The sequence below is a fragment of the Prionailurus viverrinus genome, chromosome B1 (assembly GCF_022837055.1).
Source record: "Prionailurus viverrinus isolate Anna chromosome B1, UM_Priviv_1.0, whole genome shotgun sequence".
Classification (NCBI taxonomy): Eukaryota; Metazoa; Chordata; class Mammalia; order Carnivora; family Felidae; genus Prionailurus; species Prionailurus viverrinus.
The window spans coordinates 787,890-815,301 of record NC_062564.1 but is presented as its reverse complement, the minus strand read 5'-3'; the positions used below and the strand labels follow the sequence as shown (position 1 = coordinate 815,301).

Genomic DNA, 27,412 nt, shown 5'->3' with positions numbered 1-27,412 from the left:
CATATGATCGCTGACCAATGACGGGCTAGGTCCTGTGGCGTTAGTGGCTTTTCACAGGGGTCCTATCGTTCCCTACTTGCAATCTTTTACTGGACAGACGCATCGAGAATTCCTCTAAGACACTATTCTACTATGCAAGTGTTATGTGGAGAAGCTATCGAGTCAGAAGAGCGGTGTATTTGAGGCTGTGCATAGAACACGGAACAGCCACCCGCCTTCCTGGTTTCTGGGGGAAACCAGCTTCCTCCCCCAACCTCCCCCATGTAGCCTCATAGCAGCCAGGTGCAGCCCACCCCACGATGGGTAGGGTTGATGTTAATCCAAGTGATGGCCCTGTCATTCTCTCCAGTAACTAGTCCAGAGGGGCTGGGAGAAGAGGTCAAATCTTCTGGAAACCCTCCAGGCAAGATCTCTTCAGTCAGAAAAATGAAGCAAGGAAGGGGTCTCAGAAGTGGTCAGCTGATCAGAAAAACTTCCTCCTCTTTCTGGACCCGCAGGTCTCTGCACCCACCACCAACCTTGCAAGCGACCTGGCAGGCGACAGAGGCCAAGGGGAAAGAGAGGCGGCAGGTGGTCTGAGGCCCTGCCCCCCAGCTGTGCCCCACAAGGTCCTCCGGGTGCCTCGCTCTCCTGGTTACATGAGCACAGAGACCCTGGAAGCCTCGAGTGAGGACAGCAGAGCCACAGAGAGAACCTGGGTCCAGAACCCCCGGTCTGGGGAAAGAACTCACTGATCCAGAACCCTGTTCTGACCTGACCTGAGCTAGAAGCCAAGCTCTGCCACAGAGCTAACGAACACTGTCACTTTGTGACAGCGGTTGGCGGGGTCCCCAACGGGGGGGCCAGTCCTCTCCTCCCACCAGCTGTGGTCACACCTGGGAGTGACGGCCACCTTCACCATTCAGGCTCAGACCTACACAGTGAAGACCCCAAACAGGACAGGCACAAAGCACGATCCCTGGTGACATGCTGCCCGCCACCCCTTGTGACAAGAGAGACACACGTCCTGTTTCAGTCATTCTGTGTGGGACTTTCACCCGAGGCCAAACGCATTCTGATACAATCAGAAAAAGAGAAACCAAGAGATCATCAACCCAGGCGGCATCACAGACGACAGTCAGAGCTCTGATCAGTATTCACCTGTCAACGAACACGGAAGGAGCAGCAGGGGACAGGGCATGTTAGGGGCTCGGGACACCGCAGTGACCAAAATTCACAGGACCCTGTCCCCTCCAATCCTGTCCCCTCACACACTCCCGTCCCCTCACACTGCGACCCCGTCCCCTCACACACCCCCGTCACTTCACACACCCCCGTCCCCTCACACTGTGACCCTCTCCCCTCACACACCCCCTACCTTTGCAGAGCTGATATTCCAGCACAGGCACGCGGGAAGCGTCCAGCTCCCCGGCTCTGCCACACCACACGTGTGACCCTCAGCACGTCGCCTGCCCTCCCTGCCCGGTCTCCTCATGCACCACGTGCGGGCGCCGACCTCCCAGGACCAGAGCAGGGAAGACGGGTCCGCGTGTCATGCGCTCCGCACGGACTCGGCAATGCTGGTTGTCACAGGCCGGGGACAAACGCCCCAAAATAAAGAACTCACAGCGCGTCGGACGGGAACTAGGGAGCACTCCCTGACAGGGCACCGCGCGGGGAGGGGTGACCGCCAGGTCCGGGAGCACGGGGGCAGGGGCCGAGCTGAGGCCCCGACGGCGGGACACAGCCCAGCCTGGAACCGGGCAGAGGGGTCCGGCGTGAGCTGAGCAGAGCAACGCGGGGCGAGGACAGCGACCCGGAGGGCTCACCGAGTCGGGCGGGTCTGCGGTGTAGATCGTAGATCGCAGTGGGCAGCCGCCCCTCTCAGGACACCAGAGCTGAGAAGGGGTGAGGCGGGGCCCCCCACCGGGGCCGCTGCACGTCCTTCCCATCCTTTTTCTCTGCTCAGGCCAGGGACGCTTCGGGGACACGGGGCGACGGTGTCCCCACTCCTCCTAATCCGCCTTCTTCACTTGACGTGCCACGGATGCCTTTCTGTGGTCCCAAGTACTCACTTTCGTCTTAACGGGTGTTGACTTTTCTGTCCCGCGACGGTAACATCGCGAATCTAATGTCTTAGTATTCCTGTTTTCCAACATTTGACTATGAAACGAAGCTGGAGTGAACATCGCTTAGCTGATTTCCTATAAATCCATGACTGTTTTCTTAGGATATGTTCCCAGAGGTGAAATTGCTGGCACTAGTTACACACAAAAGAAGTTTTTGTTTTCAATGAGGGCCGTGACTGTTAATAAAATATCATCAGAGAAACAAGTGGATAAATTGAACACTAAAAAATACCGTTCGGTGGCTCGAAATACCTATACAACCCGTCTTTCGCAACAAAAACAAAATTTTTGAATCTAATGACAGCGACGACCTAGAACGTTAGATCACACAGCCAGGAATGTTACGCTAAAATAGCCACAATGGAAGTTTTGAAGAGGCAATATTCAACTGTTTATGAAAATCTCTAAGTTATCACACTATATATATTCCACACTTAAGAGTCAGCAAACAGATGCTCAAAAGTTTTGTTCAGAAACTGCCAACTACAAAGAATGTCAGAAAAATGGAAATTATTTTCGAAGAGCCAAAAGTTTCACTATTTTGTCAAATGAAAAAGATAAACCAATCCACTGATGTGTTTGTAAATTCCCCAGCTTGGTCAGCCTCATACCCTCTGAGAAAGAGGATGGAGCCTCTCCTGCAGGGCACCAAGGAGGTAACTGCTTGTGGATTCACTTGCTCAAACATCTATTGAGCGATAGGACCTAAAACGCTCTGTAAACCGTCGGGGGGGGGGGGGGGGGAGAGGGGGTCCAGATCCCCCCCGTGCACTGCTTCTCCTCCACACCATGGACAGAGCTGGGCAGCTGGCACATGGAAGCATGAGGAGCACAAAGCATGGTCTTCCATGAAATAATCCCTAAGAGAGGCACCAAGAACCACAGGGATAACTTGCTTCCAGCATCGAAAGAACCCGTCAACGGGGAAGCTGCAGTTCAAGGAGACCTGAAAGGATAAATCGAGGACAGCACACAAAAGAAACAATGGCTAAGTGTGGGCAGAAGCCTGGAGTCATTCTGCTCATGGCCAAGTCAGGAAAGAGGAAACCAAGCAGTGACGGGATCTGACAACAGAGCCTCAAAACCCATGGGAGGAGCCATGGGGACGAAGGAAGAGAAAGAGACATAAGGTCAGATCTGGGACACCCGTTGTGCCAGGCTGGGTCCCCCATTGCGCTTTCAGGCACCGTCACAGATAGCTAGATAGATGGGGAGGCAAGGACGCATGAGACCAGCATCCTCCTTCAAAAGCTGTCATTCTGAAAGGGAAGTAAAGGGTTAATCACAGTGCAATGTGAGGTTTACTATAATAGTAGATGCACAGGGAGAGTTACCTAGCCGATGTCACAGGGTCAGGAAAGTTACTACAATGGCTTCTAAGCTCTTACATGGAGACTGAGTACCACTCCCCAAAATGTGGGGGGAGGACAGAGACAGGAAGTGGCCTTGGGGTTGGAGACCATACCCACAATGACCCCATTCACCTGGGGTCACATTTGGACAACACAGTCCCTCATCTTTGACTAAGACATGTTCACTGGGCACGTCTATGCAAGTATGAAGATACGGAAGAGCTAAGAAACCTGAGATGTCCACAGGATATTCAACCCACAAACACTAAACTACAGCAGGTTAGGGCATGAGGCAAAGTCAGGCAGACATGACTCCTGAACCCACACCTCTCTTCTGGTCATGGAGACAACATGGAAATACTGGAGGAGGTCACTGTGGCCTCCTGTAGGTCAGGTCTGTACATTCTGCTTTCCATGTCTTTCACGGTCTACTGAAAGACGTACTCATGAAAACACTTCTATATCTGTACAACTCTTACATCTGGCACAACCTCGAACCCTTGCTGTAAAGTCTACCAGGAGAACATCGTGATTTAGCGCTAAGGACAATACTTTCTTCACTGAAAAACAAGTATGCCAAGTCCAGCCCATAAGGTGATCATGTGAGGTCCTGTATTTTCTGGTTTTCGTTGACTTGGTAAAAAGGAAACTCTGTCAAATTGTATGCCCAAAGAATCATGCGAACCTTCGTAGTTGCCACACTTGTTTGCTCTAATTGTCTATCAGTATTTTTAGCCTTGTCTTTTGTGGTTAACTCAGGTGAAAACATTTTGGAAATAAGTAGCAAAACAGATACACAAGTAAGAGTAGAAATAATAAATATCTAGGTTATGGGAACTCAGAGAGTCGCTTGATTGCACCCAACAGAGGATGGTGCGAACTGGGCTCCACTGGGACTTCATGACGCAAACAGTCAACACTCACCGAGCACTGACGGCACACCGTTCTACGTGCTAGACGGCCATCAATTCCTTCAAATGTCAGGACAGTCCCACAGAGTTACTTGCATCTGTCCCTCTCAGGGACAAAAGACTGCCGTAGACTGAAGTCAAATCAACTGGCCCTGGGCTGCCCAGCAGGTGGGACTCCAGAGCCCGCACTCTTCACCACCATGTACACTGCCAACATGGACCCTGTCAGTCGGTGCCAAGCTAAATCAGTAGGACCCACGTTCCTTAAGCATGAGAGGATGAGCTTATTTGCCCGGCTTATGTTCTCTATGGACCCCAAAGGGATCATTGCAGCATGGCTGTTTTTGTGCAGAGTATGTACATCATCATAAAGATTATGACCAATTACATTGACAAAGTTACTTTTTAAAATATTTGCTGCAATTTTATGGATGGGATGACTGAAAAGGCTTACTCCTCTTTGGCAAAGATTTTCTTTTTTCTTTTTTTCCCTGTGGATACACATGAAAGGGTCTATCAGACAAAAATATCACCTCAAGACGGACCAATCTTACACCACAAGGAAAGCTTTAACGTAGACATTTTGGAGAAACTAAAAAATCCTCACATCTCATCTTGTAGTCAGGGACAGAAAACCCAATTCAAATTGGGGTAGATTTCCTGGTTCATATAACCGAATATCAAGCAGTAATGACGCCTCATGCACAATACGCTCTTGAGACCAAGTGGTCTCCACCCACAGCCAGAGCCCTGCTGTCCCTCACAGACTGGTATTCCCTGCAAGGTGGCTTCCTTTTCAGAGAGCCCACCCCTCCAGGTTGTGAGTTTATGGCAAGGACTCCAGGGCCCACATGTTTTTAGCTTGGCTTCCTAAAGTTTCCCACTCCTCACAATGCATATGCCAGTTCTGGGCTCAAAGGAAAGATCAAGTTCCACAGGGATGCTCTTTCTCCTGAGGCAGGGCTGGGGCTGTGACTTCCTTTAGGCCACGGGGAGCCCACCTCTAAACAGAGGGCAGACCACCCCAGCCAAGCCCTCAAAGTGGGCACAGGGGACCCTCCAAAGGAAATAGATGGCCTCACGGGAGGGTGAATTCACACCACATGGCAAGTACAACAGAGGCTGGTCTAGAGAGTTTATCTCCAAGATGCACCCAGAAAGACAGAGAGCTCAAGGTCCAATGTGACGGTTTAGATATCCGCTGACAAACACTCGAGGGGAGACACGTTCTCTGAAGCGCTTGGTGGGAACTGTCGGAACAGCCAGAGAAACGGGCAGGCACCGCTCCAGGGCTGAAAGTCAGGAGACGCCAAGGGGCCCACAGGAGGCTCACCGCCAGCACCTTTTTCGGAAGCCGGTGAAGCCAGCACACACGGGAATGGCACTCACAGAGAAGAACGGGGTTTCACTCACCATGTCCACTTGCCTAGCCAAGGAGACAGATGCTGACGACATCTGTGACCTGGCCCAGCCAGCACGCCCAGGGAGGGAGAGGGGGCTGCAAACGTACGGGCTCTTCCACGGGCAGATGCAGGAGGCAAGCGGGAGGCAGTACACCCTGCAACCCCACCCTCTTCACCCAGAGCACACGGGCCGGCTCCCTACACACAACGGCTCTGGTCACGAGTGAACACGGAGCACCGGGCCCATTCGCTGTTGTCACAAGCACCCGCCAAACGAGCACACACACGTGAGAAGCTGGTGTTCAGCTAGGTCCACGGTGAGAGGACACAACACACCCATAAAACTGTGGTGGACGAAGAAGGACTTTTAAGTTCCCGAAGTGTTTGGCCCACTAGCTTCCTGTATGGGAGCCTATAGTTCTCTTATAACCAACATACTGGCAATGCTCTAAAGAGACTCCCATCTGTCCAAAACGATGAATCACAGTTCTTTTTATTGTATCCACTGAATGACCCTGGCATATCCATTCCAAGGGCCAATAAGTAATACTTTAAATTATTTTGCCTTCAAAATCTATACTCCAAGTATTCATCACTCAGCTTCTTCAGTAATCATGAAGACTTCCTCACGTAGGCACAAGATGTAAGATAATCTGCTAAAAACAGACACAAGAAAACCTCTAATGATATCAAACATATGAGAACACTTTTGTTTCAGACCTGGTGTGGTTCTGGACATCTGGGATCCAACGAGACCCAAATGCTGCAAAGCATGTTTTTGCTCTTAATATTTAATTTGGAATTTCCCCCAATTTCAAAAACAAAGTAGACAAAAATAAGAGATTGCCATAGAAGGACATATTTCTGTCCCTGGGGAGATATAATGCAAAGTGTCCTGAATGCTATAAAAATAAACGCTTTTTAATTCATCTAAATCATCAGGACATCAGCCATGCCAAACCAGTGGTGAATGAAGACATGTTTCCTTCTGTCTCGGGCAGAACTACTTTGGACAACTCTAGCGTAAGTACCAAGTTTCTTGGAAGGAAAGGGAATACATGATTAACAGAATGAAAAGTTGGCTTAGACAGCTTTTCTGAGCAAACATCTCTGTGGTGAGAAAACACTCATTTGAATCCATGGTCACCTTGGATTACCATTTGGGGCAGTATCTGGCTCGCTCAGCGTACCCTGTAACTGACAGTGATCCTGCAGATGTGACATCACTAGAGGAAGTCACTCAAGGCTTATTGACTTCTTCACCAGGAACAGAGGGTTTCAGGAGGAGAGTTCATGAAGGGGCAGAGAGGCTCACAGACACAGAGTGGGTCTCCCCTGACAGGTGATTGGTGACAGTAAACCACGCTTTACAGACCTTCTCAAGCTGGACAAGACATCCGCAGTGCTCTAGAAACAGGCAGTGTGCTTTAGGACAGGACTTCCTCCCCTACCTTCGTTCATTAGGTCCGTACTTTGCCCAGATGTGCCCGAGCAGACCGTATTCCCCAGTGCCGGCTAGTCGTGTTCCCTGATGTGAGGCATAAAATATTCCAATTTGTTCTCCTCCAAGCAATGAAAAAGTCACATCATCTAAAAGGACGTGGTACACGCTCCACAATTATGCTGGAGCCAAGTCTGTGAGTCACCCAGTGCCTGCACAAGACAATTTGGCTACTGGAAAACCCTGATTAATGGCATTTTTTGAACGCAAGAATAACAACATGACCTGCCAACAATCACCAGTTTTTCATCGATTCACCATTTTCTGCCTCAGTTATTACCTATTACCTTACCCTGAGACTATTTAGGAAGCAAAATGAAAATGGCATTGTAAGGCATATGAACCTCACATGTAAATGTGGCTCCTTCCAAAGTGGGGAGAGGGGGTGTGTGTGACGTCAGCCTTGTGACTGGAGGAAGAGAGTCCCCGCTGGAGGAGGTGCATGGACTCCCCTAGGCTGCGCTGGGAGCCTGGGGATTCTCTAGTCACTAATACAACTAATTTAATTCACCATCGGCAAATAAGTACCAGGTCCCCGAGTTCCAACCACACGCCATGCTCCCCAAGGACACACTGCCAGCAAAAGCCCAAGACCCCAGGGATGAGGCCCCCAGAAAAGTCCTTGTCTGAAGTCCTCTGAGCTCCCCTGCCTTGGCTTCCAAGGGGACAAAGCACTGAGTTTACATTCCGAGCTCCAAAACCACACCAGCCCTCGCCCGCAGCCTTAACACCACCAACGAAGAATTCATTCGCTACCCATCGCCTGATTTGTAATCAATACAAGACAGCCCAGGCTGAGAAGTCACGAATTCCTGATTCCAAGCCCCGGCCGGGATCGCCATTCGGCCGGGATCGCCATTCGTTAGGCAGAAGAGACCACAGGCGGCTGGAATCACGGCAGCTGACAAGTGTGGAAGAGCGGCTGCTTGGAGTTTCCCATGCAGATCTCCAGCCGCCCACAGGCTCTCTCCCCTCTCCACCTGCGCCCCCTCCCATCTCCACGCGCGCCCTCTCCACCTGCAAGCCCCTCCCCTCTCCACCTGTGCCCTCGCCCCTCTCCACCCACAGACCTCTGCTCTCTCCACCTGCAGACATCTCCTGCCTCCACTTGGGCCCAATTCTCTCTCCGCCTGCACCCTCTCCCCTTTGCACGTGGCCCTCTCCATCTACAGACCTCCTTGACCTCTGAGACACTCTGCCCGGTGGCCCCCTCCCGACCTCTCCGAACTCTTTCTCCTAACCTTCCCCCCGCCCCCGGCCCCCCGTCCAGCTGGCTCCAAGCCTCTGGGCGCAGCACGCGCAAGAAGGGCTGCCAGGTGGGCTGGGGCACCCTCCCCAGCCCGGCCCCACCTGCCCGCGCACGCAGAGCCCGTGCCTGCCGCCCCCACCCCTGGCAGCGCAGGATGCAATAATTACATCCTCATTATTTCTCTGCGATCGTTAGCGAGCGAGCCGAGAACAGCAACAGCCGCTGCCGGGGGAGGCTTGGTTACAAAACCCTGCGCCGGGAGCTCCGCGCTTAGCAACCGCCCCGAAAAAAGCCCGGTGCTCGCGCTCCCACTTGAAGAGCGGGGCGGCGGCCACCCCCTCCCCGCGCTGCAGCCGCTGCGACCCGGCAGAAGTGGCCCCTCCGCCCAGCCCGGCCCGCGCCCCTTGCAGGCGCAGCCCGGGCTCCCGGCCTCCCCCACCTCCGACCCTCCCTAATCCCGACCAGCGACCCCCTGCGCCCCGGTGCCCTGGCCGCTGCCCCGCGGGAGCCGGACGCCGCCCCCTCCTCGGGCTCCCGCAGCTTGCCGGCCGAGCGCAGCCCGTCCCGCCTCCGCGGTGCCCGCACCGCACCCACACCCCGAGAGGGTCCGGGGACCCCCGGCCACCGCCGGCGACGCGCCCAGCCCAAGCGAGGGACGAGGCCGCCCGCGCAGCTCGGGACCCCGTGCCCAGGCTGCCCTGGGGTCCCTGCCCGCGCCCCACGCAGCCCAGACCCGCCGGTTCGCACCTTCCTCAGCGCAGACATCCTCGGGCGCTCAGAGTTCAGTAGGTCCGGGGCGACATGGCGCGTGGCCCGTCCGTCCGTCCGCGGAGCCGCTGCCGCCGCCGCCGCCGCCGCGCGCTCCGACCGCGCTCGAGCCCGGCGCACGGTCGGAGCTCACCGCCGGCGCCTGCGCACTGGGCGCCCGGGGAGGCCGGGCGCGCTGGGGGGCGGCCGGCGCGCGGCGGCATCTGGGGAGGGGCCAGGCCCGCGCCCGGGGGAGCCCAGGCCCGCGCGCCGCGCCCCCGGCCGCCCCGCCCCGCCCGCCGGCGCGCAGGCCACGCCCCGGACGCCACCTGTTGCGCCGGGCGCCCGCGAGGGCTGTGGACGCGAGGAGCTCAGCCGGCGGTCCCGAGGTTCTGGCGCCGCCCGCGGGAGAGTGCCCGAGCGCCGCGAAGTTAGCGCGCGGATCCCACACGTGCCTCGGCCCCCGGCGAGCAGCACCACGCGCTCCGGGTCCCGAGGAGGAACGCGCGCCCAGGTGAAGTCGGCTCCGGACCCAGATGCTCCCTAGCCTGGGAGGACTCGAGAGAACATGCGTGCTCCAGCTGCTGGCAAGGGTGTGTCGCCGTTGTGTCCGTCCTGCGGCTGGGGGTGCCCCGAAGCCGAGCCTCCTCCTCCCTCCGTGGGCGCACTGTCCTGTGCAGTAACTGTGCGTGGTGTCCGCAGGGAAGACGGGGTGCACCATGGCGGCCCCAGGAACAGCCTTCTCTGTAGTAGGAAACCTGGGCGCAGAGCGGCGAGCATCATCCGTGGGGTCTGGCCGCCTCCGTGCGTTTGCTCTCAGCAACACCGAGAAGACAGCGGCCAAGGGAGGAGGAAGGATTAATTCAGCACAAGTTGCATCGACAACCTGAGCGATCTGGACAACTGAGCGACATTGGCCGTATTTCGATAAACCTTCATTAAATACGCGGGAATGCCTTTCCAAGACCAGATGACCGGCAGACAAGGAGGGTCACCCGCCAAAGACCTCTCTGCTCCGCTGGGAACCGAGGCCACGTGTTCTTACTCCCCTTTGCGCCCTTGTGGTAATGTGCCTGGAGCAGGTCAGGGGGGGCCCTTGTAACGCTTCTGAAAGAACACACCCCTCCACATCTCCCCCTGGGTTGTCGGCAAGTCTGAGCTGCCAGAACAGTGGGGCCGGCAAGATGAAAGTTCATAGGAAAATGGACAGGGACCAGAATAGGAAGCAGGTGATCAAAAATGTTTGGAGAGGGATGAACCAGCCTTTTCCAGAAATTCCAGGACCTTTAAACAAAAGCCCTGTCTCCATAAGAGTTCTTCATAGAACTGATCACTCCTGTTAATCCATTGCATTTTATTTGACAGCAAAGTTCCAAGTGCCAAGGGTTGTGGATACAAGATGAATCAGAGAAACCTGTTCACAGTCGCATTTCTCTGCAGTGTTTCTAGCATCTTCCAATTTCTCTCTGCAGTCAAAACCCATGAATCATGTGTGCCAATCTCTACCAGAAGTCTAGATTCTACATCAATTTTTTAACAAAAAAAATTTCCTTCCCTCCTCTCCATATTTGTCCCCAACAGTTCCTCTTTTCGAGATTCATGTATTCATTCATTCATGCTACAGCAACGACAAAAATAACGACAATGTGCTGAGTGTCTGTCATGTCTCCGTACGTGAGCCAAACACAGAAACAGCCACTGGTCCTTGGAGCTTGCGGTCCAGGGAGGGCGTCAGTTTTTAAGATTGAACGGTAATATCATTACAAATTACAACTTCTCAGAAGGACAGATGTGGGGTGTTGGTGGAGAAGGTAAAGAGGGCAGCTCCTACAGGGTGGGGTGTCAGGGAAGAACTCTTTGAGGAGGCCACAGTCGGGTTCAAGTGTTACTTTGCCCCAGGTTCACCCGCAAGCAGGTCCTGAGACATGGATCCGGGTGCAGGTAGTTTATTTGGGAGGTTGGTCCAGGAAGCTGGAAGAGAGCACGTCAGGGAGGAAGGGAAAGTGTACAGGATACGATATCTAGCCGGCCATCCCTGTAGATGTCTGGGGCTCAGTCTGGCTGGGGTCCCTGGGGGAACTCTCTGGAGTGCACCTCAGAACTGCTCGACCATGGCTTGGAGTGCTGGACGTGTGTTCATCTGATTTCCATCCCCCAGACTCAGAACTGCTTGACCATGGCTTGGAGGGCTGGACATGTGCTCATCTGCTTTCCATCCCCCAGTCCTACAGTTCCATCCCCACTGGCCTAGTGCGGGTTCCTCTGGCCGAGCAACTCCTATACCTTCTAGAAAGACCGAGCAGTGGGTTTGGGCTGCCAGCAGGTGAGTGCTGGGGACTGTGCAGCAGAACCACAATCCAGAGGACTGCTTGTGCCAGAGCCTGGGACAAGAGCAGGGAAGGGGCTCTAGGAAGGAGGAAGAGCAGGGAGGTGGAGGGAAGGGCAGGTGGGTCGGTGCTCTGACCGGTCAGAGTGAGGGGGACAAAGTGAGCAGAGGAAGAGTGGTGTGAAAGTGGGAGGGGGATGAGTCCGGGGTTTAGAAAACCTCTTAAGGTCTCTGAATTTTATCCTGTATCCCTGCTCACATTTGAGCGGGGAAAGATACTCTCCACCGACAGTCATGACATTTGTGGGTGAAGCAGTTTTATCTCTGCCTTCCCAATCTGTATACCTTTTATTTCCTTTTCTTCCTGCATGAGCCAGGACTCCGCCCCGTGCCATGTGAGAGAGAGTGTTGGGAGGGACACCTTTAACCATAGGGTTAACATGACCTTAGCCGCAGGGTTTCCATGGATGCTCTTTATGAAGTTGAAGAAGTTCCCCTTAGTTGCTTGTCTGATGAGAGTTTATATCATGACCGAATGTTGGATTTTGTCAAGTGTCCTTTCTGCATCTATTGATAGGATCATGCAATTTCGTACTTTAGTTTGTAAAAGTGATGGATTACCTTCACTGGTTTTCAGTGGCAGACATTTTCGCTGGGCTGAGAAGAGACGGACGGAGGTGAGAGTGAGGAAGAACGCATGGAATTGGGGAGCTCGGTCTAAATACCCGGGGGGGTTCCAGTGAGAGATGGTGCAGACATGAAGGCAGGGAAGGCCAGAAATGCTGCAGGGAGAACATCCTTGGCTGGTTTTCCTGGGCACGTTATAGGGGGGGAGAAAGAGAGGAGAAGAGGCTCAGTGATGATCCCACGCTGGGCTCTGCATGGGAGCCGATGGCACTTCAGGGAGATCACCGAGTGGTCAGCCTGCATGGGCAAATGGGTGACCTGGGGTCCTGTGACATAGGAACAGGTGCAGCGAGGGTGGTGGCAGAAGACACGCTGCATGTGGCAAAGTGGAGGCTGATGTCGTCATCAATTCTTTCAAGTCTGGGTGTGAAAGACATTATCACCTTAGGACAGGAAGAAACTCCGGTTTCTGGGGAGATTTTGTTGTAAAGCCACCATGTCCAGAGTGGGCTTGAACTCCGGTGGGGATGTTGCCAAAGAGAAGGAAAAGTTCAGGATGCAGCCTCATTGAGGACATGATTCCCGCACACATCCCCTCCTCCTGCACCAACATGTTTTATTTCTTGGAGCAGTTTCCGGTTTACAGCAAAATTGAGGGGAAGGTGCAGAGACTTCCTACGTACTGCCTGCCCCCCCCACAGCCCCCCACTGTCCACACCCCCACCAGATGGTGCCTCTGTCAAAACAATGAGCCCACATTGACCATCGTCACCCAGAGTCATAGTGAGCCCCATCAGGGTTCACTCCTGGTGCTGGACACCGTGTGGGTTTGGACAAGACTCACCATCTCCTGAACTCGAAAGTCCTATTCAGCTGTTTAACTGATGCCTACATTTCTGTGTCTCGTGAGCGTCGAACCTCATGTGTCCCACCCCACAGGCCCCACCCGAGGGTGCTCCTCTTGGATGTTTCCCATCTCCTCAGTGCAGCTGCAGCCTTCCAGTTTCCCGAACAAAATTGTGTAGATGTGTCACTCTCCTCTTCAGAGCCCACACTGGTCAACACAAAAATCTCTTGCTCTGTCGTCGAATAGATCAGAAATCCGAGGACTTCTTCCTGCGAGCCCGGATGCTGCTGCCCTGATTCTGGCCACCAAGGTCCCTCTAAGTGCAATGGCTCACACTGGTCTCCCTGCTTCCTCAAGGCCCCTCTGTGAGATGTATGTCAGATATCACACCTCTGCTCTCCCGGGCTGATGGTTTTCCTCCCTCGCTGGAGAACGCAAAGTAGTATGATCCCCCCTGGGTCTTGTCCCAACACTGAGGCCTTTTTCCTGACAGATGGCATCAGTCCTTCTGCCCCCTCAAGAATCTCAAGGGACATTGCTGCCCTTGTGCTGAGTGATCTTTGCCCAGCTACCACCGAGTCCTGCTCCCAGCCTGACTCACACGACCTTCCTGACCATCCGCTCCCCCACACTCGTGTCTGTGTGACATATGACATGCTGTGTGTCTCACTTCATCCTCTCCCGTCTGCTGTCATCAGGCCATTCACGACATGTTCTGAGCATCTTGAACAGTGTCCTGCATTGACAGACTCTGGGGAATAAATTCAAGAAGAGGAGAACACAATAAATCCAGGCCGCAGAGAGGGTGCAGTGGGGTTGGACAGGGTGCCCAGGGAAGAAACCCACCTGGGGGAAGTGGACCGGTGGGGAAGAGGACCGCAGAGGGCAGGGGTCTTCCCCACAGCAGTCTGCGGGCTCTCTTCCTCCCCTTGGCCTTCACACCCCTAGTGCTGGAGTACCTGTGGACACCTGGGTGCAGGGTGGGTGCTAAGTGGACCCCTGCACTTCCCCCACCCCTGCAGCACTGGCACCCCTGATTTGGGGCCACAGAACCCCAGGTGACACCTTAAGTGGTCAGAGCCACAGGACCAAGGGGCCCCTCCCATTGAGTCTCCTCTCCCCTTGACCCCCTCCTGCTGACCCTTCCTGCTATCTTCCTATGACCCTATGAACTCCTTCCCATGACCCCCTTTCCGTAGCCCCTTCCCCCTAAACCCCTACTCATAATACCTCCTTAAACTTACAGTGTTGTATTTCAATTATATTTTAATAAAACTGGGAAAAAATAAAAACTTCCATTTTTTCATTTGAATATTGATAGTTAAACGGTAATAAGGAGAGGATATAGTTTAATAGGCTTTATATGAGACTGGAGTTCCCTGCATCTTCTGACTTTCTTCTAAGGCACCAAAACCGGGAAGCCGGCTCACCCAGTAGTCAGTCACTTCCCTCTGAGCATGCTCCAAGCACTAGCGCCCTTGGTCACGCCCACGGCACCCGCAAAAACCAATCCACAGCCGGGACTCCGCTGATTGGCATCCAGCGGGAAAGACCCTGGATCCCGATTGGGCACGCCTATTGTTGTGGGTGGGCATAGAGGGTCGGAATCCGGAAGCGTCGCAGCGCTACTTTGGCCCTGAAGCTGTTGGCGCCGGGATAGAGCTGGGGGTCGCAGCATCGCCATGGCAGCGCTGAGACGGCACGGTATGTTGGGTAGGGAGGGGTCTGGGGGCGCGGGCGGGGGGCGCAGGTGGGTAGTGGGGAAGGGGACGCGGCCCTCCCAGTTCCTGCTCTCGGACCCAGACCCCGCACACCCGGCCCACCCACCGCCGGGAACCCAGAGCACGGGCCACCTCCTTCCGGGACCCCCAGCCCACTCTCCGCCCGGGCTCCATAGCCCTCCCTGTCCACCTCTCTCCCGAACCCCCGGCCTACCCCCGCCCGGACCCCAGAGCCCTGGCCACCTCCCTCCCGGACCCCAGAGCCCTGGCCACCGCCCTCCCGAACCTCAGAGCCCTGGCCACCTCCTTCGGAGACCCCCGGCCCACTCCCGGCCGTACCCCAGAGCCTTGTCCATTTCCTTCCTGGTTTGGGACCACCCACCACACAGACCCTAGAGCCCTGTTCACCTCCCACCCAGACCTGGGACCCCAGCCTACCTCTAGCTCCATCCCTGGCCCACCTCCTACCTGGTCCCCAGACCCTGACAGGTGTTGGGGAGGGTGGGGGTGGAGAACGGGGATCACTGAGGGCCAGAAAGATCACCAGGAGCCAGGAGGACCCCCACCCCCACCCCCTTTGGGTCCCCGGTGTCTCTGGGATCCTCATCGCAGCCCTGGGTGTCCAGGGGCACTGGGCAGAGGCAAGGAGGCCTGTGGGACCCCAAAGGAGCGAGGAAGGAGCACATTTCCATGAGTGACTGTGGGATTGCAGGGTGGAGATGGGGCGGTGGACACTTCCCAAAGCCGATTCAGGGACCTGCGGCTCATACTGAGCAGTCTGCTTGATAACTGGAATTCCTCCCTGGGAACAGGTCAGAAGCCTTTTTGAGCCTCATTTTCTTCACCTGTAAAATGGACATAATACTCTACCTTGTACCCAGCCTTTGTTAACTGATAATATTTTCAACCAGCACTCAAGGGGCGGAATACAAATGTATTGGTTAAACATTTTGTAGTCTTAGAAACTGTATCTTCTCATTACCACTTAAACCTCAGCATTCAAATGACAAAAGGGAAGGTTTTGTTTATCCCCAGTTTTATTGAGATAGGCTCGCCATTCAACCCCGTACCTGTTCCACGTGGGCAGCACAGTGATGTAACGTGTGTGGACACTGCCAATGGTCCCTGTAAGTTAGCACCTCACGCAGTCTCCTTGTGATGAGAACTCGTAGGATTTCCTCTCTTAGCAACTTTCAGCTCTACCACAGAGCATTGTAAACTCTGGTCGCCGTGCCGTACGTGACTTTCTGGGAGTTACTAGTCCTACAGGACTAGAACTGGAAGATCGTACCTTCTGACCGGCTTCTCCCAATCCCAGTAACCACCACCAGCCTGTTCTCTGCACCCGGGAGTCTAGGGTTTTTTTAGACGCAGCAGATAAGTGAGATCATGTGGTATTTGTCATTGTTTGACTTATTTCGTTTAGGGCAAGGCTCTGAGGGTCAACCTATGCGGTTGCAAATGGCAAGATTTCCTTCTTTCTTAATGGCTGAATATACCACTGCGTGTATACACCACATCATCTTGATTCATCCATCCTGGAGGGACTCTTAGGCTGTTCCATGCCTTGGCTCTTGTAAATAGCACTGAAATGAACGTGGGGATGCAGATATCTCTTCGAGCTCCAGATTTCATTTCCTCTGAATAAATACTTGAAAGTGGAATTGCTGGATCATAGGGTAGTTCTGTTTTTAATATTTTGGGGAATCTGCCTTCTGTAGTGGCTGCACCAGCTTACATTCCCGCCAACAGTGCACAGGGTTCCCTGTCCTCCACGTCCTACTATTTGTTATTTTTTGCCTTTTTGATCACTGCTGTTCTAACAGGTCTCTCACTGGTTTGGATTAGCACTTGGTAAACATTGGTATTGAACATCTTTTCATGTGTCCTTTGACTTTCTTTATGTTTTCTATAGAAAAATTTCTATTCAGATCCTCTACCCACTTTCTAATTAGGGGGTTCGCACTTGTTGATTTTGGCTTTTGTCGCATGCGCATCAGGTGTCATTTCAAAAAAATCACCAGGACCGTCACTGAGAAGTTCTTTCCCTGTGTTTTCCTCTAGAAGTTTTATGGCTTCAGGTAAAAGTGAAGGTTTTTGAGACATTTCTTATGTTGCTTGGACTGGTTCAGGCTGTGGTTATTTTTTTCTTCTTTTCTAAGTTTAGAATGGATGATTGTGGTTTTGCCCTTTGAAATGAAAAGTCAAGTGTCCATTATAGTTAATAAGTGCTTGCTTAAAGAAAGCAAAGGAAACTAATTTCTCAAAAAGGCAGAATATGGAGAGTACTAGAGTTCCCTTCTCTGTGGCTTCCTTTATGGGAAAACACCATGCTGGTGCCTCCCTACTGCACCGCATCCTGCTGAGTTTTGACTTCCCCCTAGTGAGCTCTAAAAACAGATCATCATAGGTTAAGATGACTTAATTTCTAACCAGTCAGATGTTAGGCTCCAAAAGGAATATTAAAACATCTTAATGAGTACTCAAAGCACTGTTTTTACACACACACACACACACACACACACACACACACACACACACACCATAAGTAGGACTAGAGAATCTGCAGGTTAAATTGAGGTTCTTGGGAGCAGTCCCAACCCAGGTGGCCATTGTGGTTCTTCGTGGTTGGCTGATAAGCCTTGAGGGTTTCTTCTCCCTCACACAGGAGTCCTTCCTCTTCTACTATGCGCCCACCCCTTCTCTTCATACCTTCTCACCCCGTGTGTGTTTGTGACCCTTCCAAGCCTCACATTGAATGCTCTTCCCTCTGCAAGAAATCATGGTCCTCTCCTGTGCCTAGTCAATTGTAAAGGCCTTTCTCAGCTCACTGAAGAAACCTTTCACTGTTTTCCGCAGTCAGGAGTCTTCTCTGAAAAGACCTCCTTTTCCCATTGGATCGGTGATAAAATTGTCAAACAAAGTTAGGTTGTTTAAGACATTGCGGTTGGAAGGGTGGATTAGTATGTATTAAATGTAAGTGGGAAACAAAATATTAGCTTTCTGAGTCTTTTTAACGAGATCACTGAAGAGCATGTCTCTGGGATAACACTCCCTCTTCCAGAAACACTTACGGGAGATTATAGTTGGAAAAACGTCTAAGCACTTGTAAATTCTGGAAGCATACGGTTTGGGAAGTGTGTGGTGCTTGGAGAAGGCCGGGGCCGGTGCAGACTTGCGCTGGCATCCCTGCTCTCTCGCCGTCCCGCTGCCCTTCAGAGACACTGCTTCCCACGGTGGCTGCATCAAGTCAACTTCACGCAGAACTCTTAACGCTGGCTCGCACGGCAAATGCGTATTGAGTCTGCTGAGTGTGTGTGGCATCTCGTTCAGGCACTGGGGACACAGCAGGGAAGCAAGTGCTTTGCTTCTAGGGAGGGTACAAGCTGTTCCCTGGGCTAGGGTCACGGTTGCTGATGAGGACGCATCCCAGGAGAAAGGTACTCAGCTCTGGCACGTGACACGGGCGGGCTGGCAGTCTGTCTGAAGCGGTGGTCCTAGGGTTTTTCCCTGAAAGGTTGCTCCCACTGGGCTGTGTATCCCCCTGATGCCCTAATTTCCCCGCAGACAGCGTGTCGCAGAACTCTGCGGCATTCGTGGGGACGATGCTTTGCCTTTGCAACAATGCTACTTGGGTAATTTTTTTTTTTACTTAATATGCTCTACTTTATGTGGGAAAGTGTGTGAGCAATACGAGCAGACACCTCCAGGGCCAGACTCCGCACGCCTCTGTGAGTGAGCAGACAGACGTGAAATGCACAGCCCTCCGTGACTGACGTGAACCGCACGGAGGCCCGCACATCCTATGTAGTGGCTGGAGTGGCTTCCTTCCTGCTTGGGGAGGGCGGGCGCATATCCAGCAGGGAACAAAGTGCTAAGTCAGGTGGGGTGGCCGTGCTCACGGGAGCCGGTGTTGGAGGAAGCCGGAGGCAGCAGGACAGCACTTGGAAGCCGGGAGGGTCCCCAGCGGATCAGGGATCAGGTAGTAGCTGCCCTGAGGGCCGGCTTCCCCGGGGAAGAGGTGTGCGGCGGGCGAGCCAGGTCCCCATGTCACACAGCGCCGGCCCTCAGCAGCTGCACGGTTAACCCTTCAGATGAGGGAGCAGGGTGGGTGTTCCCGCCACCTGCCTGACAGGCGCCCGTTCGTACCTTTCCGGACAGCTTCTTGTAGCAGGTGCGCAGCATCTCAGGAGGCGCCTCGTCCATCTGTAGAGGACCTCACTGCTGCACTCGCCCGGGTACGGCTTTGCTGCTTGGAGTGTGGACGGTGAGGATGGCGGCTCCTCAGATGGCGCCTCCCGAGAGCCTAGAGCGCCCCGTCCTCACCCCTCCCAGCTCATACTGCGTGAGGCTGTGCGGGCTTTGGCCCGCGTCTTACGGGAGGTGAGCTCCCCTGGCCCCCAGGACAGGGGGTGCTTACATGCTGGGGCAGGGCAGCCTGGTGAGAGTGCGCTGTCCATTTTGGACCGGGAGGAACACACTCAGCTCCTGTCCCTCACTCCCTGCCACTCACGACCGCACCGTGGACGCCCCTGTCCCTCCCTGCTCCTGTACTCACAAGATGAGTTGTAGGTGGAGAGGCTTAAAGGAATGGATGCAAGTCAAGACCGTGGCAGAGTGCCTGTCCCCCAGCAGCGCACCTGTCTCTCATCCAGCACCCCCACCCTTCGGTTAATTTTTGTTAATCCTAAGATGTCTCATCAAGATGAAACGGTCATCTCAGCCTCTCATGTTATCAGGATTAAGTGAGTGAGTGCCCGTGGCCCTGGCTTCCCACCTGCACGCGCTTGAATGTTGGTTGGGATCCTGAACCTGGCCCTGACCTGTCTCTGCCTGCACCTGCCTCCTGTGTTCGTGAGGCCGACTGCCAGGTTGGGGAGTGCGTGTGTGATGCAGATGGTCCGTTGCTTTTTTTTTTTTTTTAACATTTGAGAGACAGAGCACCAGCCAAGGAGGAACAGAGAGAGAGGGAGACACAGAATCCAAAGCAGACTCCGGGCTCTGAGTCGTCAGCAGAGAGCTTGACACGGGGCTCCAAGTCATGAACCACAAGATCACAACCTGAGCCAAAGTTGGGTGTTTAACCGACTGAACCACCTGGGCGGCCCTCCAGTTGCTTCTTAATAAGAATTTGTTCCCGCCATGACTGGTCTTCCCAGGGCGTACCTCGCCCAGGAGCCGGGAGTGCGAGCCACAAGATCCTTGTCCTCCAAGGACTCTCCTTGGATGAGATCTGAACTGTGGTGGCCTCAGTTCCAGATGACCAAGCTCTTGTCCTCATCCCTGTATCCATGACTCTGTGGGAGGGCTCTGTGGTCAGCATAACCTACCCCTCACCGTGGTGCTCTCTGTGGCCTGGGTGCTGAGGATACCATTCCTAGACCAGCAGGACTGGGATGAGGCGTCTATGTGTGCATGTCTGTGTGTGCACATGTGAGTCTGTGCGCATGTGTGTCTGTGCTCGTGCATGTACATGTGTGTGTCTACCTGTGTGCATGTGTGTATCTCTGCATGTATGTACACACGAGTCTCTGTGTGCATATGTGTGTCTGTGTGTGTATCTCTTTGCACATGTGTGTCTGTGTGCATGTGTTTCCGCATGTGTGTGCACATGTGTGTCTGTGTATCTCCGCGTGTGTGTCTGTGTGTGCATGTGTGGATCTCTGCATGTGTGCGCACATGTGTGTACACATGTATCTGTGTGTGAACATGTGTCCATGTATGTGTGCCCCTGTGTGCACGTGTGTCTGTGCATGCGTGTGTGCATGTGTATCTCCACTGTGCACACACGTGTGCCTTCTGTACGTGCGTATCCACGTGTGTGCGCACATGTCTCTTTGTGTTAGTGTGTGTGCACACGTGTATCTGCGTGTACATGTGTGTATCTCTGCGTGTGTGCACATGTGTATCTGTGTGTGTGTGTTCATACACCTGTGTGCACGTGTCTCTCCAGTCATACCTTCAGCCTTCTCAGTGCCGAGATGCCTCTATCATCTTAGAACCTCAGGCTCTGGTTGGGTTGCACCTCGGTGGGAAGGAGCCCCCCGTTTCTTTGGGCAGCTGCGTGCTCGGTGCCAGCTGGCACAGGGTGACTGCTGGGGCACAGCTTCATCCTTATGCCTGTGATGCTTCTACAGGAGACACGGTCTGGCTTTACTGATCACAGAAATTGCCCAGGCCGGAGCCAGCAAGGCTGGATTAGCACCTCCACCCCATGGCGCCAGCTCCCCTGATGGCGTGCTCCCTCCATCACACACGGCTGCCTTCTGCATCGTCACCGCCGGATTCCTGTCTGAATCCTTCCACCAGGCAGGCTTCCTGTGCTCAGTAAGCATTTCCTGAAGGAATGAATGAATGAATAAGTGTGCTCAGTAAGCACTTTCTGAATGAATGAATGAATGAATGAATGAGCTCAGTAAGTACTTCCTGAACACATGAATGAATGAGTGTGCTCAGTAAGCACTTCCTGAACAAATGAGTGAATGAGTGAGCTCAGTAAGTATTTCCTAAGCAAATGATGAATGAACTCAGTAAGCACTTCCTGAATGAATGAATGAATGAATGAATGAACTTAGTAAGCACTTCCTGAACAAAGGAATAAATGAATGAATGAGCTCTGTAAGCACTTCCTCAACAAATGAATGAATGGATGGGCTGTTAGTACTTCCTGAATGAATGAATGAATGAATGAATAAATGAGCTCAGTAAGCACTTCTGAAATGAATGGCCCAGCGACCAAATGCACAAATGGCTCCATGTAAACCAAGGGGGTTGGGTGAATGCTGGGTCCTGGCCGCCCAGGGCACCTGTGCTGGGGGTAGGGACCCTGAGCTGCAGGTTTTAGGCACCACAGGGATAGTCATTTGCTTCCATTAAAGACCCACCCGAGACTGGACAGCATAACGGTGGGAAGGGGCAGTTACAGTGGCAGGAAGGCCAGCTAGCATGTTGTTGGGGGTTCGTGGGTATGTGGAGACAACGGGGAGTAAGGCAGCAGCTGCGGGGGACAGAAGCTTCCCAAACACCCTGGATGTGGGGACTGACCTTGTAGGTTGGCAGTTACAGGCTACGTTCTTCGGGATCAGACACAGGTCCGGTTGGGGTGTGTGGTGTGTGGCCAGCAGGTTCCATCCCCCAGGGTGGGACGCTGCTGTTCAGAGGGTGGCGGACCCCTGTGATGGCACTCCCTGTAATCCTCAGTTGTCCCCTCCATCCGTGGGGGCCGTCTGGGGTTATTGCGTGACACGGCCAGTCAGGTGCAGCCACAAGAGGACCCGGAGCAGAGGCTCAGGAAAACCAGGGTTTTTACACTCCTGGGTCCTAGAGACAGGGGCACGACACGGGGATGCCCCAGGAAGGCCAGGAGGCAGGGAAGGATTCACACCGTGAATGGGCTTTGTTGGGCTTGGCTGGGACAGGCCGGCAGGGCACGGTAAACAATTTAGGACTGGCTAGTTTGAACAATTTTGGTGAGTTTTGAGCAATAAAGGTGGCCCTTCTTGCCTTGCACCAGGGCCCAGGATGATCAACGCTGAGGGTTGCTGCCCCTGGGTGTAGGATCTGACGGGGGAGGCAGGTGGAGGGGTCCTGCTCCTGGGTGCAGGGACAGATGGGGGAGGCAGGGCGGAGGGGTCCTGCCCCTGGGTGCAGGATCAGACAGGGGAGGCAGGGCTGAGGGGTCCTGCCCCTGGGTGCAGGATCAGACAGGGGAGGCAGGGCGGAGGGGTCCTGCCCCTGGGGACAGGGACAGATGGGGGAGGCAGGGCAGAGGGGTGCTGCTCCTAGGGGCAGGATCAGACGGGGGAGGCAGGACGGAGGGGTCCTGATCCTGGGGGCAGGGACAGATGGGGGAGGCAGGGAGGGGGGTCCTGCTCCTGGGGGCAGGGGGCAGGGGGACAGATGGGGAGGGAGAGTGGAGGGGTCCTGCTCCCGGGTACAGGACAGATGGGGGAGGCAGGGTGGAGAGGTGCTGCTCCTAGGGGCAGGGGGCAGGGGGACAGATGGGGAGGGAGAGCAGAGGAGTGCTGCTCCTGGGGGCAGGGGGACAGATGGGGGAGGCAGAGCGGAGGGGTCCTGCTCCTGGGGGCAGGATCAGACAGGGGAGGCAGGGTGGTGGGGTCCTGCTCCTAGGCGCAGGGACAGATGGGGGAGGCTGGGTGGAGGGGTGCTGCTCCTAGGGGCAGGGGGCAGGGGGACAGATGGGGAGGGAGAGCAGAGGAGTGCTGCTCCTGGGGGCAGGGGGACAGATGGGGGAGGCAGAGCGGAGGGGTGCTGCTCCTGGGTGCACGATCAGATGGGGGAGGTAGGACAGAGGGGTGCTGCTCCTGGGGGCAGGGGGACAGATGGGAAGGGAGAGTGGAGGGGTCCTGCTCCCGGGTACAGGACAGATGGGGGAGGCAGAGCGGAGGGGTGCTGCTCCTAGGCGCAGGGACAGATGGAGGAGGCAGGGTGGAGAGGTGCTGCTCCTAGGGGCAGGGGGCAGGGGGACAGATGGGGAGGGAGAGCAGAGGAGTGCTGCCCTGGGGGCAGAGGGACAGATGGCGGAGGCAGAGCGGAGGGGTGCTGCTCCTGGGGGCAGGGCAGATGGGGGAGGCAGAGCGGAGGGGTCCTGCTCCTGGGGGCAGGATCAGACAGGGGAGGCAGGGTGGTGGGGTCCTGCTCCTAGGCGCAGGGACAGATGGGGGAGGCTGGGTGGAGGGGTGCTGCTCCTAGGGGCAGGGGGCAGGGTGACAGATGGGGAGGGAGAGCAGAGGAGTGCTGCCCTGGGGGCAGAGGGACAGATGGGGGAGGCAGAGCGGAGGGGTGCTGCTCCTGGGGGCAGGGCAGATGAGGGAGGCAGAGCGGAGGGGTCCTGCTCCTGGGGGCAGGATCAGACAGGGGAGGCAGGGTGGTGGGGTCCTGCTCCTAGGCGCAGGGACAGAAGGGGGAGGCTGGGTGGAGGGGTGCTGCTCCTAGGGGCAGGGGGACAGATGGGGAGGGAGAGCAGAGGGGTGCTGCCCTGGGGGCAGAGGGACAGATGGGGGAGGCAGAGCGGAGGGGTGCTGCTCCTGGGGGCAGGGCAGATGGGGGAGGCAGAGCGGAGGGGTCCTGCTCCTGGGGGCAGGATCAGACAGGGGAGGCAGGGTGGTGGGGTCCTGCTCCTAGGCGCAGGGACAGATGGGGGAGGCTGGGTGGAGGGGTGCTGCTCCTAGGGGCAGGGGGAGAGATGGGGAGGGAGAGCAGAGGGGTGCTGCCCTGGGGGCAGAGGGACAGATGGGGGAGGCAGAGCGGAGGGGTGCTGCTCCTGGGGGCGGGGCTGATGGGGGAGGCAGAGCGGAGGGGTCCTGCTCCTGGGGGCAGGATCAGACAGGGGAGGCAGGGTGGTGGGGTCCTGCTCCTAGGCGCAGGGACAGATGGGGGAGGCTGGGTGGAGGGGTGCTGCTCCTAGGGGCAGGGGGCAGGGGGAGAGATGGGGAGGGAGAGCAGAGGGGTGCTCCTCCTGGGGGCAGGACAGATAGGGAGGCAGGGCTCTGGATGGAGCAGTTTGCACATGGACGTGACTGCCCTGCTTTGCTGTCTCTTAAGAATGGGCTGCCCTGGGAGGGGTGTTCTCCCCAGCCAGAAAGTTTTAAGATGTCAGAACGTCATCACCTAGCTCATCCTGGAACAAAACGGGTTTGAACTGCATGCGTCCACTTGTACATGGGTGTTTTCCAGTCAGAACCGTGCAGTGTGATGAGTGTGTTGTCCCTTCCGAGCAACTTTCCTAATGACCTCTTCTCTCTGGTTTCCTTTGTTGTGAGAACGCACGACAGGATACATGTAGTGTACGAGGCAAGTGTTCATCGACTGCTATTGGCCAGACTTCTGGTCAAGGTTAGGGAGACTCACAAGTTCTCCTGACGGGGAATTTCAAGGACACAAAGGTCCATGCCCAAACCCCACATCGTTCAAGGGGCAGCTGTACCCTGAAGGTGAACTGCGCGCAGCGTGTGGTGACACTGGCCTTATCCTAAGGGCTCTGCCGGAAGGCACACGTGAAGTGCGTGGTCCGCAGCCACAGCCCGGCTGACGGTGACACAGAGCAGCACCGACAGCCAGCATGGGAGGGCATTGTTTGGGGGGAGTCCCACGCGTGCCTGGCTCGGGGGCTGGAGAGGAGGCGCCTGGAGGAGGCCCAGTCCCCCAGTGGAGGTGGCTTTAGGGACACCCGTGGGTAACGTCGGGCAGTGGAGGGAGCAGGCACTCCCCAGTCTGCTTTTGCGCAAAGCAAGCGGTTAACCTCCCTACTCGTGCCAGTGACCCGCGGCCAGTCTCACCTTGTGCGCTTTGGGCAGAATTCGAGATCTGAGCGACGAAGAGCCACTCTTCGTCGAACTGGGAGTGATAAAAGCTCTGGAGTAAACGTGACGGGTTATCCTGGGTCCCCAGGATGTTGAAGCAAGTTTCTCAAGGCCCTTGCTGGGCCGCGCCCTGGTCCGCGGCGTGTCCTTCGGGGTCCCGCGTGGGGCAGGGCTCCGCCATGCCCACTGGTGGCTGATCCAGTCAGTGATGTTGACACTCTGCAAGAATTAGAGACAAACTTTGGACTTTTCTTTAATGTGAAAGTTTGGGAGAAAATGAGTATTCGGTGTACATCAATCCTTACACGGGAGAGCACGTGTCAGTCATGGTGTACGTTCTAAGTACGTCCTGTTTGAGAGCAGTCTCTGGTTTTATTTTGAGTACTGTTTCCCTTTTAATGCGTATTTCAGAAAGCTTGCCAACTCTTGCTTAAATCTTAGCTAATCATTCTTACATTTATGATTCTATTATGAAACTCATTAAGAAAGTATCATTTATTAAATTAACATATTATACTGAACTTTTCTATCTTGTGAAGTGATATAGTGCTATTATCAATTTATTCTTTTATTCCTTGATTACGGACAGTGGTTAAATACCTTGCTTCATTATTGGGATAAAATGGAAAAATAAAACATTGAACATTGTTGAGAAAGCTATGGATAGGCTGGCGGGTACCAGGCAGGCATTTGAAAGCAGTCTTTACGGCAAAGATAAAATTCAGAACATGAGATCCCAAGAAATACAGTAACCGTGAGAAATTTAAAGCATCTGTTAAAACAAGATACTCAGAAGTCATCCATTTCAGGATGGAAAGGGGGGATGGCTTGACCTGGCATCTGCTGAGATGGGAGATTTCTCCCTTCTCGCTGGAGCCATGACTGGTGCGTGTGTGTCTGTCACTGGTGCACTCTGGACGGTTTTCCTGGCATCAGGCCAAGGTGAGGACAGGGCACGGTCTCTCAGCCACGGCCACCGAGCTTCTGTTTTCAGTAGCAGTGTTTCTTGAGTGTGATTTCAGGAAGCCTGGCAACCGTCAAGTTCTGGATGATCACTTTTCCACATGTAAGTGTGTTCACCAGAAACCTAGAGAGTGTCGTAAACCTATTCTATGTTTTCCTCTCAAGCATTTTAAAGTTATGTGGATATTTGGAGTCCCTTCCATTTTTGTGTAGTTCCAGTGAGCATGTAGTCTCGTTGGCCGTGCTCCTTCCCAGTAATGTCCACCCTTTAAAAGACTGCTTTTGAACTAATTGCCTTCCTCATGTCCCAGACTAGCCCCACACACGTTTTGCTTGTCCCCTCAGAGTCCCGCTTTTCCAGGAGACCGTGGTTTCCAGGGATGAGAACATAGGTTCTGACAAATTTGCCTGTAGAATCACAAAGGAGTAAACACTTCTCATCCGCACCAGACAGCTCTCCAGATGTATGGCGTATACTTAGGAGGACTAAATGCACAGCCGCTCCCCCACTTTAAATAAAGTAGACTGTGAACACAAATATTGAGGGGAACCTGTATTACTTGGTGATCCAAGTGAACGTTTTTAAGAGAAAGAAAAACATTCCTGGTATTGATGGGGGGGGGGGGTAACTTCCTCAGTGGTGTCAAAGGTCATGGGGTGCTTTTTCTGTGCCACCTTTTATAATTCTCTTTTGCTTTTTTCAGAATGGAATATTCTAAAAGAAAATGTTCCTATTTCCTTTCCTTTTTTCATAAGAGCTTTTTCAAATGGAGCACACAGCCATTTTCCCCTACCGTGAGACTGCCTGGCTAGGAAGTGCTGCAGAGTGCAGCCAGCTGTCCTGCAGGAGCTCACCTGGGGGCGAGGGGGGACTCACCTGCGGGGGCTCACCTGGGGGGCCTCACCCGGAGGAGCTCACCTGCAGGGACTCACCTGCGGGAGCTCACCTGGGGGGCTCACCGGGGGACTTACCTGTGAAGGCTCACTTGTGGGAGCTCACCTGCGTGAGCTCACCTGGGGGCGAGGGGGGACTCACCTGCGGGGACTCATCTGTGAGGGCTCACCTGGAGGAGCTCACCTGCAGGGACTCACCTGCGGGAGCTCACCCGGGGGGCTCACCTGCATTGGCTCACCCAGGGGACTCACCTGCAGGGGCCCACCTGTGGGAGCTCACCTGGGGGAGCTCACCTTCGAGGGCTCACCTAGGAGAACTCACCTGCAGGAGCTCACCTGGGGGACTCACCTGGGAGACTTACCTGTGGGGGCTCACTTGTGGGAGCTCACCTGTGGGAGCTCACCTGCGAGAGCTCACCTGGGGGGCTCACCTGCAGGGGC

General features: G+C 54.7%; 1 protein-coding gene across 5 annotated transcripts in view; it reads left to right on the top strand.

Moving 5' to 3' along the window:
• Positions 1–3,232: 3,232 nt before the first annotated feature.
• Positions 3,233–27,412, top strand: part of ERICH1 (glutamate rich 1) — a 73,767-nt gene continuing 49,587 nt past the window's right edge. For 4 of the 5 annotated variants that reach the window (XR_007151609.1, XR_007151608.1, XM_047856393.1 and 1 more), the window contains exons 1-2: positions 3,233–3,238; positions 14,714–14,775. Coding sequence is in view for 3 of the 5 variants with exons in the window: in XM_047856393.1 (XP_047712349.1) it covers positions 14,754–14,775 (22 nt within the window). In the remaining 2 variants the exon portion in view is untranslated. Of the gene's footprint in view, positions 3,239–14,713; positions 14,776–20,929; positions 21,120–27,412 lie in introns of those variants that run through there. The other variant, XM_047856392.1, reaches the window with a different exon arrangement.